The sequence below is a fragment of the Canis aureus genome, chromosome 12 (genome assembly GCF_053574225.1).
Source record: "Canis aureus isolate CA01 chromosome 12, VMU_Caureus_v.1.0, whole genome shotgun sequence".
Lineage (NCBI taxonomy): Eukaryota > Metazoa > Chordata > Mammalia > Carnivora > Canidae > Canis > Canis aureus.
Genome location: NC_135622.1, coordinates 30,350,900 through 30,366,206, shown reverse-complemented (window position 1 = coordinate 30,366,206; position 15,307 = coordinate 30,350,900). Strand labels below are relative to the sequence as shown.

General features: G+C 47.3%; 2 protein-coding genes across 2 annotated transcripts in view; one reads left to right on the top strand and one right to left on the bottom strand.

Annotated features, from left to right (window-relative positions):
- The window catches only part of SNRNP200 (small nuclear ribonucleoprotein U5 subunit 200), a 32,475-nt gene extending 24,281 nt beyond the window's left edge, over positions 1 to 8,194 (top strand). The window contains exons 34-45 of the mRNA XM_077843398.1: positions 119 to 270; positions 1,114 to 1,222; positions 2,406 to 2,514; positions 2,940 to 3,129; positions 3,227 to 3,391; positions 3,626 to 3,747; positions 3,981 to 4,124; positions 4,229 to 4,405; positions 4,707 to 4,867; positions 4,984 to 5,065; positions 7,573 to 7,665; positions 7,767 to 8,194. Coding sequence (XP_077699524.1) covers positions 119 to 270; positions 1,114 to 1,222; positions 2,406 to 2,514; positions 2,940 to 3,129; positions 3,227 to 3,391; positions 3,626 to 3,747; positions 3,981 to 4,124; positions 4,229 to 4,405; positions 4,707 to 4,867; positions 4,984 to 5,065; positions 7,573 to 7,665; positions 7,767 to 7,910 — 1,648 coding nt within the window. The 3' untranslated portion in view covers positions 7,911 to 8,194. The remainder of the gene's footprint in view (positions 1 to 118; positions 271 to 1,113; positions 1,223 to 2,405; positions 2,515 to 2,939; positions 3,130 to 3,226; positions 3,392 to 3,625; positions 3,748 to 3,980; positions 4,125 to 4,228; positions 4,406 to 4,706; positions 4,868 to 4,983; positions 5,066 to 7,572; positions 7,666 to 7,766) is intronic.
- A 550-nt stretch (positions 8,195 to 8,744) lies between these two features.
- CIAO1 (cytosolic iron-sulfur assembly component 1) lies at positions 8,745 to 15,260 on the bottom strand. The gene is made up of 7 exons (XM_077843403.1): positions 14,951 to 15,260; positions 14,233 to 14,381; positions 13,968 to 14,079; positions 13,772 to 13,860; positions 13,330 to 13,531; positions 12,625 to 12,712; positions 8,745 to 11,770 (listed from the first exon to the last, which is right to left on the bottom strand). The coding sequence occupies exons 1-7, from the start codon at positions 15,087 to 15,089 to the stop codon at positions 11,530 to 11,532; spliced, it is 1,020 nt and encodes a 339-aa protein (XP_077699529.1). The 5' UTR covers positions 15,090 to 15,260; the 3' UTR covers positions 8,745 to 11,529.
- Between the last annotated feature and the right edge of the window lie 47 nt (positions 15,261 to 15,307).

The following is a 15,307-nucleotide window of genomic DNA, read 5'->3' as shown; positions in this document are numbered from 1 at the left end:
TGTTCGTGAAGGTGGGGATTAGCCCCATCGGGCTAGGGGCTGGCCAGCTGCAATGGTTGGAAGGGTCTTGCCAGGGTTGGGAAGTGCTCTGAGCCGATTCAGTGTCTGTGCTGCCTAGGTTCTTGCACTGCACCGAGAAGGATCTAATCCCGTACCTGGAGAAACTAAGTGACAGCACTCTCAAGGAAACGCTGTTAAATGGGGTGGGCTACCTGCACGAGGGCCTCAGCCCCATGGAGCGACGCCTGGTGGAACAGCTCTTCAGCTCAGGTGAAGAAAATTCTTGTGGCCAGAAGGAGGTCAGATGTAAGGGTATCACAGGCGATAGATATGAAATTTTAGGACGTGGGTGATACTTTCCTCCAGCAGACTCATCATCCTCAAAATTCTTTTCTGATGAGTTTATCTATTACCTCATTTGATCCTCCCGATAACCTTGGAATATGGGTAGAATATCATGCCTACTTGCTAGATGAGAAAACAGGCATTGTAAAGGTGGTATTACTTCAGAATCTGGTTTTCTAGACCAGGACTTCTGACTGGTAGACCTGGCTTTCCACAGATACCACTCTCACCAAGTTTGTTAGATCTTAGAGGTGTAATAAACGCTCGAGCTGAGTCTCATTTGGGTGGTCTGTGTACCACTGTCCCTTGTTGACCTATGGCATTTCACGCAGAGTATTAGCACTATTTGGTGGCACTGCAGTGGAGATGCTGGCACTCTTTGATGCTTGAATCTGTGGTTTGAGGCATGCTCACAGCTCAGTCTTGCTGTACGTACTGAGCCAGCGTATGACTGAGTTGGTGTTACCACGTTCCAGTCAGCAAGGCCAGTCTGTCAAGCAGATAGCTAAGCCTAGCTTTCCCTGAGCTTGGGATTCTATTCTAGGATTATCTCATTTACTACAAGATAGTCTCCCAAGCAGGGCAGCAGCAGCATGGAGCCACCTCTTACAGTATTGCGTTAGCCCTTGTCATGATTAGGGCTCATTCCCAGCAAACTTTGCTCTGAGTTCTCAAAAGAAGCACAGGATAAGGCCCTACCTGCGAGGGAGACAGATCCTCCCAGGGAGCTGGCCTGCACTCAGTCATCTTCTCCCCTCTGCCTCTCAGGGGCTATCCAGGTGGTGGTAGCTTCTCGAAGTCTCTGCTGGGGCATGAATGTGGCCGCCCACCTGGTGATCATCATGGACACCCAGTACTACAATGGCAAGATCCATGCGTGAGTCTCACTGTGCTCTGCATTAATGGGAACCTTCTCCTAAAATGAACATAACAGGGCAGCCCGGGTGGCTCAGCGGTTTAGCGCCACCTTCAGCCCAGGGCCTGGTCCTGGAGACCTGGGATCGAGTCACACATCGGGCTCCCTGCATGGAGCCTGCTTCTCTCTCTGCTTGTGTCTTTCATTAATAAATAAAATCTTAAAAAAATAAAATAAAATGAACATAACATCTGCAGATACAGAAATTATGAAGGAAAGGTGTTAGGGAGATGAAGAGCCAGCTGAGATTCCCCCACAGCCACATACATGTCTGAGAGAGTGTTTAGTCTTAGGCCCTAGGTTCACTTTTTCTTTTTTTAAAGATTTTATTTATTTATTCATGAGAGACACAGAGAGAGAGAGGGGCAGAGACACAGGCAAAGGGAGAAGCAGGTTCCATGTGGGGAGTCCAATGTAGGACTCAATCCCAGGACTCCAGGATCACACCCTGGGCCGAAGGCAGGCACTAAACCTCTGAGCGACCAGGGATACCCTTTAGGCTCACTTTTCCTTCTGTGGTCATCCTGTCACATTGCAGCAAGTTGGAGAACCAGGAAGTTTGAGGTGGAGATTAGGTAGTTGTTTATCTTATAGATAGGGAAAGTGACATGATCCAAGTCACACACCTGTGTGGTAACAAGAAGTAGAAGGAGAAGGTTCGGTTTTCCTTAAAAACTTGAATGATTTAATTCTTAATTTTTTCTCAAAATGTAGATTTTTTTTTTCCTGGAATATTCGCTATGGGCTTATTTTTAACATCTGAAATTCATTCTAGGTTTGGATTTAAGTCAGGTGAGTGTCTAACTTCTGAGACACAGCTGTTTGGAAAGCTTGACCTACATATTTGATCCTTTCTTAGGGAGTTACTTGCTTTTGGCATTCGCTGGGTTTGTAGCTTTGGTTCAAGGACCCTGATTTGCAGTCTCAACTCTTACAGTCTCAACTCTTACACTTGAAAATCACAATGATATAGAGAGAAACAAGTGAAACTAGTAACTGAGCACGGGAAGTGCTCGGGGGATAGCTGTAATTGTCCACTGTCTCCCACATTTGCGTTTTATTCTTTGGCATTGAGGGAGTCTGAGCTGCCTGAGTGCAGTCTCCATGTGGATGCCTCTTTGCCACCTTTCTTCTCTGTCCCCAGGTACGTGGATTACCCCATCTACGATGTGCTTCAGATGGTGGGCCATGCCAACCGCCCACTGCAGGATGACGAGGGGCGCTGTGTCATCATGTGCCAGGGCTCTAAAAAGGTCATTCCTGGTCTCAGAGCAGATTCTTTCTTAGGTGTCTTTCCTTGTTTACATTCTTTCTGTTAGCTTCTGTTTCTTTTATTTTCCACATTGCTTTTATGATAACCTTCTCGGCACATGGAATTTTGTACCCTTTATTTTTGCTGCTGCTGCTGACTCCACATGTTGAGGTCTTTACTTTCTGGCTGGTTCTTCATATATTGTTAGGCCTGTTTGACTTGCTCTATCCATATTCCCATTGTAGAATGGCCAATGAGGCCAGTGGGACCAGGCATACACACCTAGTCAGTACAGTGAGTTCTTCCATTGTTGTATTAGCTGGGTCTGTAACACAGAGCCATTCCCTGTTGATTTGCCCTTAGCCCTTTTTTGTGACCGTGTTATCATTGACTCTTTATTGCCATCTCTCCTTTCCCAATCTACAGGATTTCTTCAAGAAGTTTTTATATGAGCCTTTGCCAGTAGAGTCCCACCTCGACCACTGTATGCATGACCACTTCAATGCTGAGATTGTTACCAAGACCATAGAGAACAAGCAGGATGCGGTGGACTACCTGACCTGGACCTTTCTGTACCGCCGCATGACACAGAACCCCAATTACTACAACCTGCAGGGTCAGTGGACTGTGGAGTGCACAGTATCCTTTTGTGGTTCTCATGGCCCTTGCCGGCCATCTCCTGGTGACTCCCTACTTCTCTCTCACCGTCACAGGCATCTCCCATCGTCACCTGTCTGACCACTTGTCAGAACTCGTGGAGCAGACCCTGAGTGACTTGGAGCAGTCCAAGTGCATCAGCATTGAAGACGAGATGGATGTGGCACCCCTGAACCTGGGCATGATTGCTGCTTACTATTACATCAACTACACCACCATTGGTGAGGGGCCGGCAGGGGCTGGTGTCTGGGGAGCCCAAGCTAAAGGAGTCTCATGCAGGGGCCTGCAGCCCAGTGGGTGAGAGGGCACAGGGCTTCTAGCACCCTGTGTGTTCATTAGAGGGATGTATTGTGGGGTAGTACAGGGGTAGGGTAGCCCAGGCAGTTAACTTTCCTCCCTCCTCCTTTTCTGCCTGCTTCTGACTCCTCCCCTTTCTCCTTACCTTTGGCTGTCAGAGCTCTTCAGCATGTCCCTGAATGCCAAGACCAAGGTGCGAGGGCTTATCGAGATCATCTCCAATGCGGCAGAGTATGAGAACATTCCCATCCGACACCATGAAGATAACCTCCTGCGACAGGTGAGGAGGACATCGTGGATTCGGGACCACATCTTTAGAGTTGAAACTTAGCCTGTGTGCCCGGAGCATGCCGTGTTTCTGCCACCACAGGAAGACCCCAACACGTCACTCACACTTCTCTGTTTTTAAGGGTTGTGAGCTTGTGGCAGCGGGTGGTACTTTGGGCCTGAGAGCTGTTCTTGGGGAGGGTCACTTGTCCATTACCAGCTCTTTATTTTTCTTCCACTCTCCAGTTGGCTCAGAAGGTCCCCCACAAGCTGAATAACCCTAAGTTCAATGACCCACACGTCAAGACCAACCTGCTTCTGCAAGCTCACCTGTCCCGCATGCAGCTGAGTGCTGAGCTGCAGTCAGATACAGAGGAAATTCTTAGCAAGGTATGGTGTGGGTGCAGGTGTGGGTATGGAGTGGAGGGGCTGGTGGTGGCCTGTGAAGTAGCAGTTCCAACCTTTCCTTCTCTTGCACTCCTATCCTGGTTCAGGCAATCAGGCTCATTCAGGCCTGCGTGGATGTCCTCTCCAGCAATGGGTGGCTTAGCCCTGCTTTGGCAGCTATGGAACTGGCCCAGATGGTAACCCAAGCCATGTGGTCCAAGGACTCCTACCTGAAACAGCTGCCACACTTCACTTCAGAGCATATTAAACGTTGCACAGACAAGGTGAGTTGGGTCTGGACCTGGATGGTTGGATGGCTGAGACAGGTGTCCTGGGATTTGGGGGGTGGGGGGGTTGTGTTTGGGGAAGGGTGAGTCAGAGCAGGGGGGAGTTCTAATTTCTCTGAGGGTGTTACATATTGAGATGCTAGAGAGCCTGACAGTTGTACAGTTGTGGGCTGTGTTCTTTCTGAAGCTGTGTATGGATGCTCTGATGGTATAGGAAGTAAGATTAGCAGCTGTCGAGCCAAATTCCATTTGCTGTTACTCTGTGTTCTCCTTCCCTGACCTCTGAATACCCCTGCAGGGAGTGGAGAGTGTTTTTGACATCATGGAGATGGAAGATGAAGAGCGAAATGCATTGCTTCAGCTGTCTGACAGCCAGATCGCTGATGTGGCCCGCTTCTGCAACCGCTACCCTAATATTGAGCTTTCTTACGAAGTGGTGGATAAGGACAGCATCCGCAGGTGAGCCAGGGCTGGCCGTGCGCCCTGCCCCAGGGTCCCTGCTGGGCACACAGTGACAGGGCCATCCCACCGCACTACCTCGGTGCTGATGCGCTCCCCCCTCTTGTCCCCTACAGTGGTGGGCCGGTTGTGGTGCTGGTACAGCTGGAGCGGGAAGAGGAGGTCACAGGCCCTGTGATCGCACCTCTCTTTCCACAGGTAGGTCCTAGGAGCTGGACAGAAAGAAAACTGATGGATGGAAAACTTCCTGAAATTTCCTTCTAGAAGATAGTTTGACAGAGCTAATAATTTATTTTATTTATTGATTTAGATTTTAATTTTTATTTTATTTAAGAATTTTATTTATTTATTCATGAGAGACACAGAGAGAGAGCAGAGACACAGGCAGAGGGAGAAGCAGGTTCCATGCAGGGAGCCTGACGTGGGACTCGATCCTGGGTCTCCAGGATCAGGCCCTGGGCTGAATGCTGGCACTAAACCACTGAGCCACCTGGGGATCCCTAGCTAGCTAATTGAAACTAAATTGTCAAAAGGCATCTCAAAAATAAACAAACAAAACAAAAAACCACAAAAGGCATCTCAAATGAACTCCATGTTTAAGTACCAGGATGAAGTTTCTTTTGGAAGACTTATCCATCCACTAGATCCAGAGTTCAAGGTTACATTGTCACTTGGGGAGGGAAATTTAGAGTAATGACAAGACACAAGGCTGAGAATTTAATCTTGGGGCTATTGGTGGTTATTTGGGTTTTTTTTTTTTTTTTGCTTTAAAACAATTTAGGGGGCAGCTCCGGTGGCGCAACGGTTTAGCGCCGCCTGCAGCCCGGGGTGTGATCCTGGAGACCCGGGATCGAGTCCCACGTCGGGCTTCCTGTATGGAGCCTGCTTCTCCCTCTGCCTGTGTCTCTGCCTCTCTCTTCGGTCTCTGAATGAATAAATAAATAAATCTTATTAAAAAAAAAAAAAAAAAGCCAGGAAGTTTAAAAAAAAATAAAACAATTTAGGAAAAAAATAAAATAAAAAAATAAAACAATTTAGGTGAGTGGTCATTGTGAAAAACACCAGTTACACAGTATTGTCAACCTCTATGAATGTTAAGATGAATTTGTCTTTTTTTAAAGATTTTTATAATTTATTTGAGAGAGCACCAGTGGTGTGGGGAGGGAGAGGGTGCCACGCTGCTGAGTAGGAAGCCCAATGTGGGGCTTGATCCCAGGACCCCAGGATCATGACCTGAGCAGAAGGCAAGGACTTAACTGAGCCACCCAGGCGCCTCATGAATTTGGTTTTTTTTTTTTTAGATTTTATTTATTTATTCATGAGAAACAGAGAGAGAGAGAGAGAGGCAGAGACATAGGCAGAGGGAGCAGCAGGCTCCATGCAGAGAGCCTGATGCGGGAATCGATCCCAGAACTCCGGGATCATGCCGATTTAAAGGCAGATGCCCAACTGCTGAGCCACCTAAGCATCCCATGAATTTGTCTTTAAATGGTTCCAAGATAGTTGGGCTTTTCTATGTGGTGGATCTTCTCCTTTCTCACTACCACTTAACTCCATTTTCAGTTACTTACTACTTTATGACCAAAAAGAAAATCTGATCTTTATATGAGAATAATTGAGGACTGAAAGCAGAAATCAGAAACATTGTAATGTTTAATTTCACAAACTAGTGGTTTAAAAAATTCTGGGGAAAGAGTTCATTAAACTGGAACACCTGGACTTTCTGACCGGGGTGGCCAGTGCAAAGGCTTTTGATAGAGGCACAGCCTGCTTTGGATCCTCTTTGTTGGCAGGCTCATATCCATGTTAACATGTTTTACTTACCTGGCACATGTGCTTTTTGCTTAAAACCGTCTCTGAGGGACTCAGCTGCCAGACCCTAGACTAGATCTCTAATAGTGGTATCTTGGACTCGTTGGCAAGCACAGATAGGAGAAGGTGTTTCGAAATAAATAAGGAGGGACGCCTGGGTGGCTCAGTGGTTGAGCGGCTGCCTTTGGCTCAGGACTTGATCCCACAGTACCGGAGGGAGCCTGCCTCTCTCGGTGTCTCTCATGTCTTTCATTTTTTAAAAAACGAAATAAATAAGGAAATGAGCCTAGATCAACAATAAGTTCATTAACTTAAAAACTGAGTTCATTTGACATAGCTTTTTGACAGTTTCAAAATCTACTGAATGGTCTTTCAGGGGGAAATTGTATTTCATTTTTGGGAAGAGTTTTTTTTAAATATATATTTATTTTATTTATTCATAGAGACACACAGAGAGAGAGGCAGAGACACAGGCAGAGGGAGAAGCAGGCTCCATGCAGGGAGCCTGACGTGGGACTCTATCCTGGGTCTGCAGGATCATGCCCTGGGCTGAAGGCAGCGCTAAACCGCTGAGCCACCGGGGCTGCCCAAGAGTTACTTATTTTAGAGCTTGTGTACAAATGGGAGAAGGGGCAGAAGGAGAGAATCTCAAGCAGACTCCTTGCTGAGTGAGGGGCCCAGTGGACACAGGTCTCAATCCTGGGGCCCTGGGATCATGACCTGAGCTGAAATCAAGGTGGCTGTTTAATGGACTAAGCCACCCAGCCACCCCAAGAGGAAATTTCCTATGGTTTTCTGTATGGTTTTTTGTTTTCCTACTTTTATAACCATTTCCATGGTCTCAGGTCCATCAAGTTTTACATGCTGAAATTCATGGCTTTTGTTTATTGCAGAAACGTGAAGAGGGCTGGTGGGTAGTGATTGGTGATGCCAAGTCCAATAGCCTCATCTCGATCAAGAGGCTGACCCTGCAGCAGAAGGCCAAGGTGAGTGAATGCAGGCCCTAGCATTTCTTCTGATACTGGGTCAGGGTGAGAATTCTCCCCACGTGTCCATGCTCACCCTGATTTCTGCCTGCTTTCTCTAGGTGAAGCTTGACTTTGTAGCCCCAGCCACTGGTGCCCACAACTACACTCTGTATTTCATGAGTGATGCTTACATGGGCTGTGACCAGGAATACAAATTCAGCGTGGATGTGAAGGAAGCAGAGACAGACAGTGACTCAGACTGAGTCCAGAGCACATACTCTTACAAAGAGGAGAGTCGCCTCTGAATTAGGAGCATGTACCGTTTTGTGGAGACCAGGTCCTTTGGCATGAGGTCCAGCCAGTCAGTGCAGTGCTGTCCCAGCCCCTCCTGCTCCTCTGCCCTCTTACTACCTTGCCATCCAGATGTTGGATCCTTTGCTCGCTGGTCCCCTGTAGCTGTCAATCATCGACTATGTACAGCATTTTTAGGCTTGTTCTATGTAGTTCCTTTTGTTAGATCTTCTAATAAAATAACCTGGAAAAACCATTCGTCTTTGTAACGTTCCCAAATTAAAGTTTCTTTCCTCTACCTAAGGCCCTTGACTAAAAACATTTTTTTTTTTTTTTAGCCATTGAACTTGATTATCATGAATACTTCTAGAGGTTGGGCTGCTCTTTGGTTGGGCTCTCACCTGCAGCCTTTCCAGTCAGCGTGTAGGAAGGAGCAAGGTTAGACAGCCGTCAGATGCTTGCCCTTTTCTCCCACCCCTGCTGTTACCCAGATCTCCGCACTGCTGTAGGAACTAACGCTGAATTTGAGTCTCCCAAGATCTGCAGTGTCCCCTCCAGTAAGGGGATTAAAATGCACCAGCTGGGTATGGCTCAGTCTTAGTAAACCAATTCTCTGATCTGGACCTACAAAATTTCCTCTTCAGATTCTTGCCTTCTGTTGTTTAGGAATAACCATGCATAAAACTGGAAGATAATTTTCAAGCATAGTTTCTGCAGGTCAGCAGTTTTCCAGTACTAGGATCTTAGGACCCCTTTTATGCCACAAAAAACTAACCGCAAAGATATTTTATCATCTTGGTTATGTCTTTTTTTTTTAAGATTTTACTTATTTATTCATGAGAGACACAGAGAGAGAGGCAGAGACACAGACAGAAGGAGAAGCAGGCTCCACGCAAGGAGCCCTATGTGGGACTTGTTCCCGGGTCTCCAGGATCAGGCCCTGGGCTGAAGGTGGTGCTAAACTGCTGAGCCACCCGGGCTGCCCATCTTGGTTATGTCTATTGATGTTTACTCTATTAAGGATTAAAATTAAAACAAAAGAATGCATTTAAAAATAACTTATGAAAAATACCTTCTAAAACAAATCCAGGGGGAAAACTGCATTTTACAAATCTCATTAGACCATGTCTGCTCTAATGGAAGACATTCTCGGGCAACCTGGGTGGCTCAGCGGTTTAAGCACCTGCCTTCTGCCCAGGGTGTGATCCTGGGGTCCCCGGATCGAGTCCCACGTCAGGCTCCCTGCATGGAGCCTGCTTCTCCCTCTGCCTGTGTCTCTGCCTCTCAGGAATAAATAAATCTTAAAAAAAAAAAAAGAAGAAGACGACATTCTCATAGCTGTAATTTTGCACATTATGTTGAAGTGAGATGAAGTAAAACTGTATTTATACAGATACAAAGTCAGAAAAGGGTTTTTAAAGCCTTTTCAGATAATTAGCTATTTCATATTACACTACAAGTGGTAAGTTTTATAAAGGCAATGTGGAATCTGAAACTATCAAATAAGCTTGCTGTACTCTTGTGTTAAAACACTGGTCTTAGGGTACCTGGGTGGTGCAGGCACTTAAACATCTGACTTGATTTCAGAAGTTCAGGGCATGACCTCAAGGTTGTGAGATAGAGCCCCATTTTGGGCTCTGCTTGGTGTGGAGTCTGTTTGAAAGTCTCTCCTTCTCCCCCCTCCCACTTGTGCTGTCTCTCTAATAAATCTTAAAAAAACAAAAAAACAAACAAACAAAAGAAAAACCCTGTCTTATTCCTTTTTGAAGATTTTATTTGAGAAATACAGTCCCAGGGGGGAGGGACAAGAGAGAGAGAAGCAGACTCCTTGCTGAATAAGGAGCCTGACACAACCAACCAAGCCACCCAGGAGCCCCCCACTTTATTTTTTAAGATTTCGTTTATTTGGTCTTACACTTTTGACTGAATATCTTCACCATGAATGATCTTGTAATATGCATTAGTCATTTTCCAAATATTGGTTCACTTATTTAGGCAGATCTTCTAAATAATACATCATACAGATCACATCTGTTAATACCACCAATCTCATCAGAAGAGTCTAAGTGTTAGGAAGATGTCAAGCTCATGGTGGCAATACAAGTTTCAAAAATTCTAATTTTTGCTTGAGGGCATTTTTTCATTGGTAACACCACCAGTTTCCCTTGAAGCAAAAGGCTCACTCCATCTATTCCTGAAAAAACCATCTGCCAATTAGCCAAGCCTAAGTAACAGAATTTGCCAGTTTTTTCACATAAAAAAGGGGCCATGAAGACAGTTCAGCATGCAGTTCTACTACACATCTGCTTTTCGTCAAGACAGCCTTAATTCAGTGTATGGCAGAGGGCCTTATCCTGCTTCCAACTGTCGGCAGGTGAGCTGTGTTCTCAGGGGTCAAGATTTAACACCATTTTTAATTGTTCTATGCAGGACAACCCTAACCAAAGCTGCCACTGTTTTTACTGTGAGGGCCAAGCAGCGAAGACTATGAGCACTAGTATGGGGTGTCACTGCTTTGATTCCTGCCACAGCTGACTGCTCAGGTCCCCTGACAGGCTCTCAAGACTGCACTCTGAGAGCCACTGCACTGGACATGGCCTCAGCAGTCTTTTCAAAACCTAAGGTCATGATTTCTGTGGTATATAAAATCAGGTGACGACTGTAGCTCTGGGGATAGTCTTCAAGTCAAAACCCATTTGGAAGGGACTTTCAGAAGACAACTTGAGAGACTGAAAAACTGATTTAAGGAGTGATTCTCTACCTTTTAAATTATCATGCCCCTAATGAGTCTCACTAGACATCTTTTTTCTATTCGCCCAGACCACAGATGTTAATATTGGTGGTCCATTAGAGAGCCACAAATTATGGTCTCTAAGATTTTTTTTGCTCCCCGACCTGAGAACCAATTTTCAGCCCCACTGAGAATGTATGGCCTATAGCCAATAGTAACTCCCTCTTAGGGTTCCTATCCTTCCCATTTATCTTTCGGCATTTCCAGTTGCCACTACAGCATAATGGCATAGAAGATACATGAGAGTTCCTAAGGGAAAGGAGAAACATTCTAAACCAGCCTACATTAAAAAAATTTCCTTCAATACTGACTGAATGTCTTAAATATAAGGATTTACCCAGAAATCAGGAAGGCAGGACCTATTTCAGAAAAGGACTCACCATGGAATTCTTTTAAGTTGGGAATATCTTTATAAAATAGGATTTGGGACTCAGATGACCGATTTCTATAAAGCTTCCAATTTCTGAAAAGCTTAAGATGTATCATCCCCTGTACATAAAGATATGGTGACTATAAATACTATATTCACCACCACCCCTGCAAAATTTAACACTGCTCTCAAGAAAGCAAAATCTGTGGTGTAACCACAACACACTGATGTTCCATAGCTCTTTACCATGGGCCCCATGTCAAAGGAGGGGAAGAGTCAGTGGTTCTGTGGCTCTGCACTTCTACCCAAGTCTGAATGGAAGAGAGCCAGGTTAAACAAAGGTCAAGGATGCTCCTCCAGGTCCTCTTGGGGCTGGGAAAGTCTTATGACATTTTCTGGGGAATCATAATTCTGTCCAAAGTCAAGTGGCTCAGATGCCTTCTGGTCGCTGATACTTCCAGAAGGCCACCTCCCCGTCATCACTGCAGGAGGCCAGGAGCCCCTGCTCCTTGGGGTTCCAGGCCACACAGTTGACATCCTGGGAATGGGCCTGAGGCAAGTGGGCTGTCAGGGAGAAGGTGGGCTGCTGTGGATCTGAGCTGGGATCCTCCTCAAACACACGGATGGCATCATCCCCACAAGCTGTAGCCAGGGCCCCTGTCAGCTGACACCTGGGAGGAACATGTGCATTGGTGAGTATGCAGGTGGCTCCTCCCTCTCCAATCTGGCAAATCAGGCAGAAGAGATTGGTTCTACAGTCCTTGGGCAGCTCTTCCCAACCTTCAGGCCTCAGCCACAAGTCTATTAGTGAAGAGCTTCCCTAACTAACACAGCCACAAACACCATCCCCTAATTCTTCAAGTGCTGCCACCTAGTTTCCCCAGTCAACCCAAAAAACTCTATGATTCTGAACTGCACTTTTCTTATGTAGCATAAGCAGCTTCTCTTATCATAAGTTATTCTTAACCATTTCTTTAAACAGTAACAGGTTGTTGAATTTTGCCATACTTAAGGTCACTTGTCATTCCCAAACAGTTGCTAATATAAAGCTTAGGTGCATATCAACTATTTTTATGGTTTGAATTATTTCCTATGGATAGATTCCTAGGGCCAGAATTGCCCTCTGACCACTCCTTTATGAATGGTACGGCTTCTCTAGACTCCATAAGGGTAGAGTCAGGGTTACCAACCCATAAAAATCCCAACCATGAACCCAATTTCTACAATAACTTTGGATGTACGAGACGGTGTGACACCCCCCCAAACACACACACACAAGGCTGATGCTGCCGTCACAGCCTGTGATCTTAAAGTAGGTACAGACCCGGTTCTGTAAGTCTGTTCCCTGCTCCTGGGACCCTCAGGCTGGCCAGCCCTAGGCCAGCATGGTACACAGTCTGCCTAATCTGAAGAAATGAAGGGGGCTGCTCTCTGTTTCCATGTGTTCCTAAAGGTGGTAGGAGCACAGGGTTTTGTCTTCTCTAAAATCTCTCCAAACAGGTGGGTGTGGGGATGGAGGTCTTACCAAGCAACGTCGTAAATGGTCCTGGAGTGGAAGCCCGACAAAGTGCAGATACATTTCCAGCTTGGGTCAGAGCCGCTGCATGCCACCCCTGTACAACAGACTTCTCTGAGCCGAAGACAGGTCTGTGTCCGGGGGACCTCAGGGGAGGAGCTGCTAATCTGCCCTCCCTCACCCCTATCTTCAGTCATGAGTCCTCATCCTTACTGATCTGCCTTACATACTGTGGTCAGACAGGGATTTTTACAGCAGAATTCTAAGAAGGAAAGGTCCTGTTCCTTAAAAACTTTGCAGCAGACTATGACTAGTTAGCCTGCCTTTTAAGGCCACCAACCAGCCCACCCAGCCACCTGACCCACCTTATTACTCCCCAAATCCTTTATATCCTATGCTCCAACTAAAGGGATCATGATTCCTGGCATAAATCTAGGCTTTTGCACCTTCAATGCCTTTGCTCGTGCTGGTCTGTTTCAACCCAGAATTATCTTCTCGCGTTAAAATCCTATACACACTTTCAAGTTCAAATGGAATGGCTCCTTTTCCACACAGCCATCCTTGATTCCGCCAGCACTCGCTTGGGAGCCCTCTCGTGGCACATCTCTCTTACTACTCCAGTTTGCTGTGATTTATCTCTAGGTCTTAGACCCTTAATACACTGTAAACCTCATGAGAGAGGAGTCTCCTTTAGGTCTCGGACTGGCCACTCACCTTGCTCGTTGTCTGGTAGATACTGGCGCCAGATACGCACAGTACGGTCGTCACTGCAAGATGCCAAGCGCTGGCCACTGGGGTCAAAGGCCAAGCTCCACACAGTGGATTCATGGCCTTCAAGGGTGGCACAACATACCCAATCATCCTCTTCCTCCCGGTAGAGCTTTACTGTGTCGTCATAGCTGGCAGAGGCTAACAGCTGGGGAAAGGAAGGGAACACAGCACTTGTCTATAGGGCTCAGGAAGTGCCTATAGTACCAGTGCCTCTCCCAGCTAGGACAGTCCCAGAGATCTGTCTCTATAAAGGGATTAATAACGTTTTTTCATCAGACAGAGATCCCCATAGAAGCCAGGTTGAGGCTGAAGAGCAGAGAAAGGCTGGGTACAACTCTCCACACCAAAATTCCTTCCCACTAAGATAACTTCACCCCACTCTTACCTCCTGGCTTGGGTGCCAAACCACATGCTTGACATCCTGTGTGTGAGAGTTGAGGACGCTGACACATTCATACTCATCTTCTTCATCAACTACGGGAAAGAAAAAGAAAGGAGCCCACGAGCTGACCTCGTCAGGGACACAGAGGGGGATGGCTGTTTACTGGTTCCCAACTCCATCGAGATGGATTTAGACTCACCTTCCCAGACCCACACACTCTTATCTCGGCTGCAGGTGGCAAGAAGGTTGCCAGAAGGGGCCCAGGCCACTGACTTGACCTCATTTTCATGGCCCTCTAGAGTAGTTACACACTGTGAAAAGAGAAGAGGAACAAGAATCAAGCAACTAAGATCTCTGGTGTTCTTTGCATGGGTACAGCCCAGCTAGCCCAGGTTGGCTCAGGTTCCTGAACCAGCCCTGGGGAGCAAAAAGGCAACAATCCTGCTCCCATCCACCCTGGTTACCTCAAAGTCATCCTGGTTCTTTTTCCAAATGCAAGTGGTAGCATCGAAACTGGCAGAGGCCAGGTAATTGCCACACGGGGACCAGGCCACCTTCCGCACGGTGCGCTGGTGGCCTTCGGAAAGGACAGATTTGCAGATCCAGCTGTCACCTAAGAGCAAAGGACAGGCCAAGCTCTGGAGCTGGGTGCACAAGAAGGTAGAGAAGCACTATCAATCCGATGGGCAATGGGGGGATTATCTGGTCGGTGCATTTAAAAGCTTGCTTTCGGAAAGCTGTAACTACTACTTCCTCCACCTCCCCTGCAGGCATCGTTCTAAAACCACCGGAGGAGTCACCTACCTTATTTAAAACTGTCAATGGCTCCCAAATGCCCTCAGGATAAAATTTAAACTTCACATTGGGTCACAAATTACTCTGCAGATTACATTCCCTCCACCCTTCCCTCCTTTTCCGGCCTCAGCAAGTATCATAACTTCCTCAACAGTTCTGGCCTACTGACGTTTTTGCTTCCTCTACTCGCCAACTCCTTCACCCACAAAGTCTCTCCTACAGTGAATAACGTCTAACTCAAGGCAGCTTCTCACTTAGCCCCCTGGCCTGTAACCTCATTCAGGGTGGGCTTGTCCCAAAGGCCGCGGACTCCCCGAGCCCAGCACGCACAGCACGCGCACGCTGAAGCCCCGGCAGCAGGGGTGGTGCAGCCAGACTGGGCCTGACCTTCGGTGCCCCAGATGCGGACTCTACGGTCACCACCGCACGACGCCAGCAGGGTTCCCGTGGGGTTCCAGGCCAAGAACCAGCACCGGGAGTCCGGGTGCGCCGGGACGCGGCCTAGCAGCACCAGCGAGTCCTTCATGGCGGCCCCCAGCAGGATGCGGAGGAGGTGGACAGAGGCTACCGCGCCGACGGCGAGTCCGGCAGTGCAAACCTCCGCGACGCCCACTCAGGCCTCGGACGGCCTTCAGTCTCCGCCGATTTCCGCCCGAGGGCCCGGGTCTTCCTGGGAACTGAAGTGCCCGCGGCTGCGACCGTGCTGCCCTCTGGGAGTTGTAGTCAATTTGCCAACCCACCCTC

What these genes read in the sequence shown, in the direction of transcription:
- CIAO1 (XM_077843403.1), bottom strand. Translation starts at nt 15,089, where the DNA reads ATGAAGGACTCGCTGGTGCTGCTAGGCCGCGTCCCGGCGCACCCGGAC. An exon ending in CCGCATCTGGGGCACCGAAG is followed by an intron (nt 14,382 to 14,950) that starts GTCAGGCCCAGT and finishes CTTTGCTCTTAG; the next exon opens with GTGACAGCTGGATCTGCAAA. An exon ending in GAGTGTGTGGGTCTGGGAAG is followed by an intron (nt 13,861 to 13,967) that starts GTGAGTCTAAAT and finishes TCTTTCCCGTAG; the next exon opens with TTGATGAAGAAGATGAGTAT.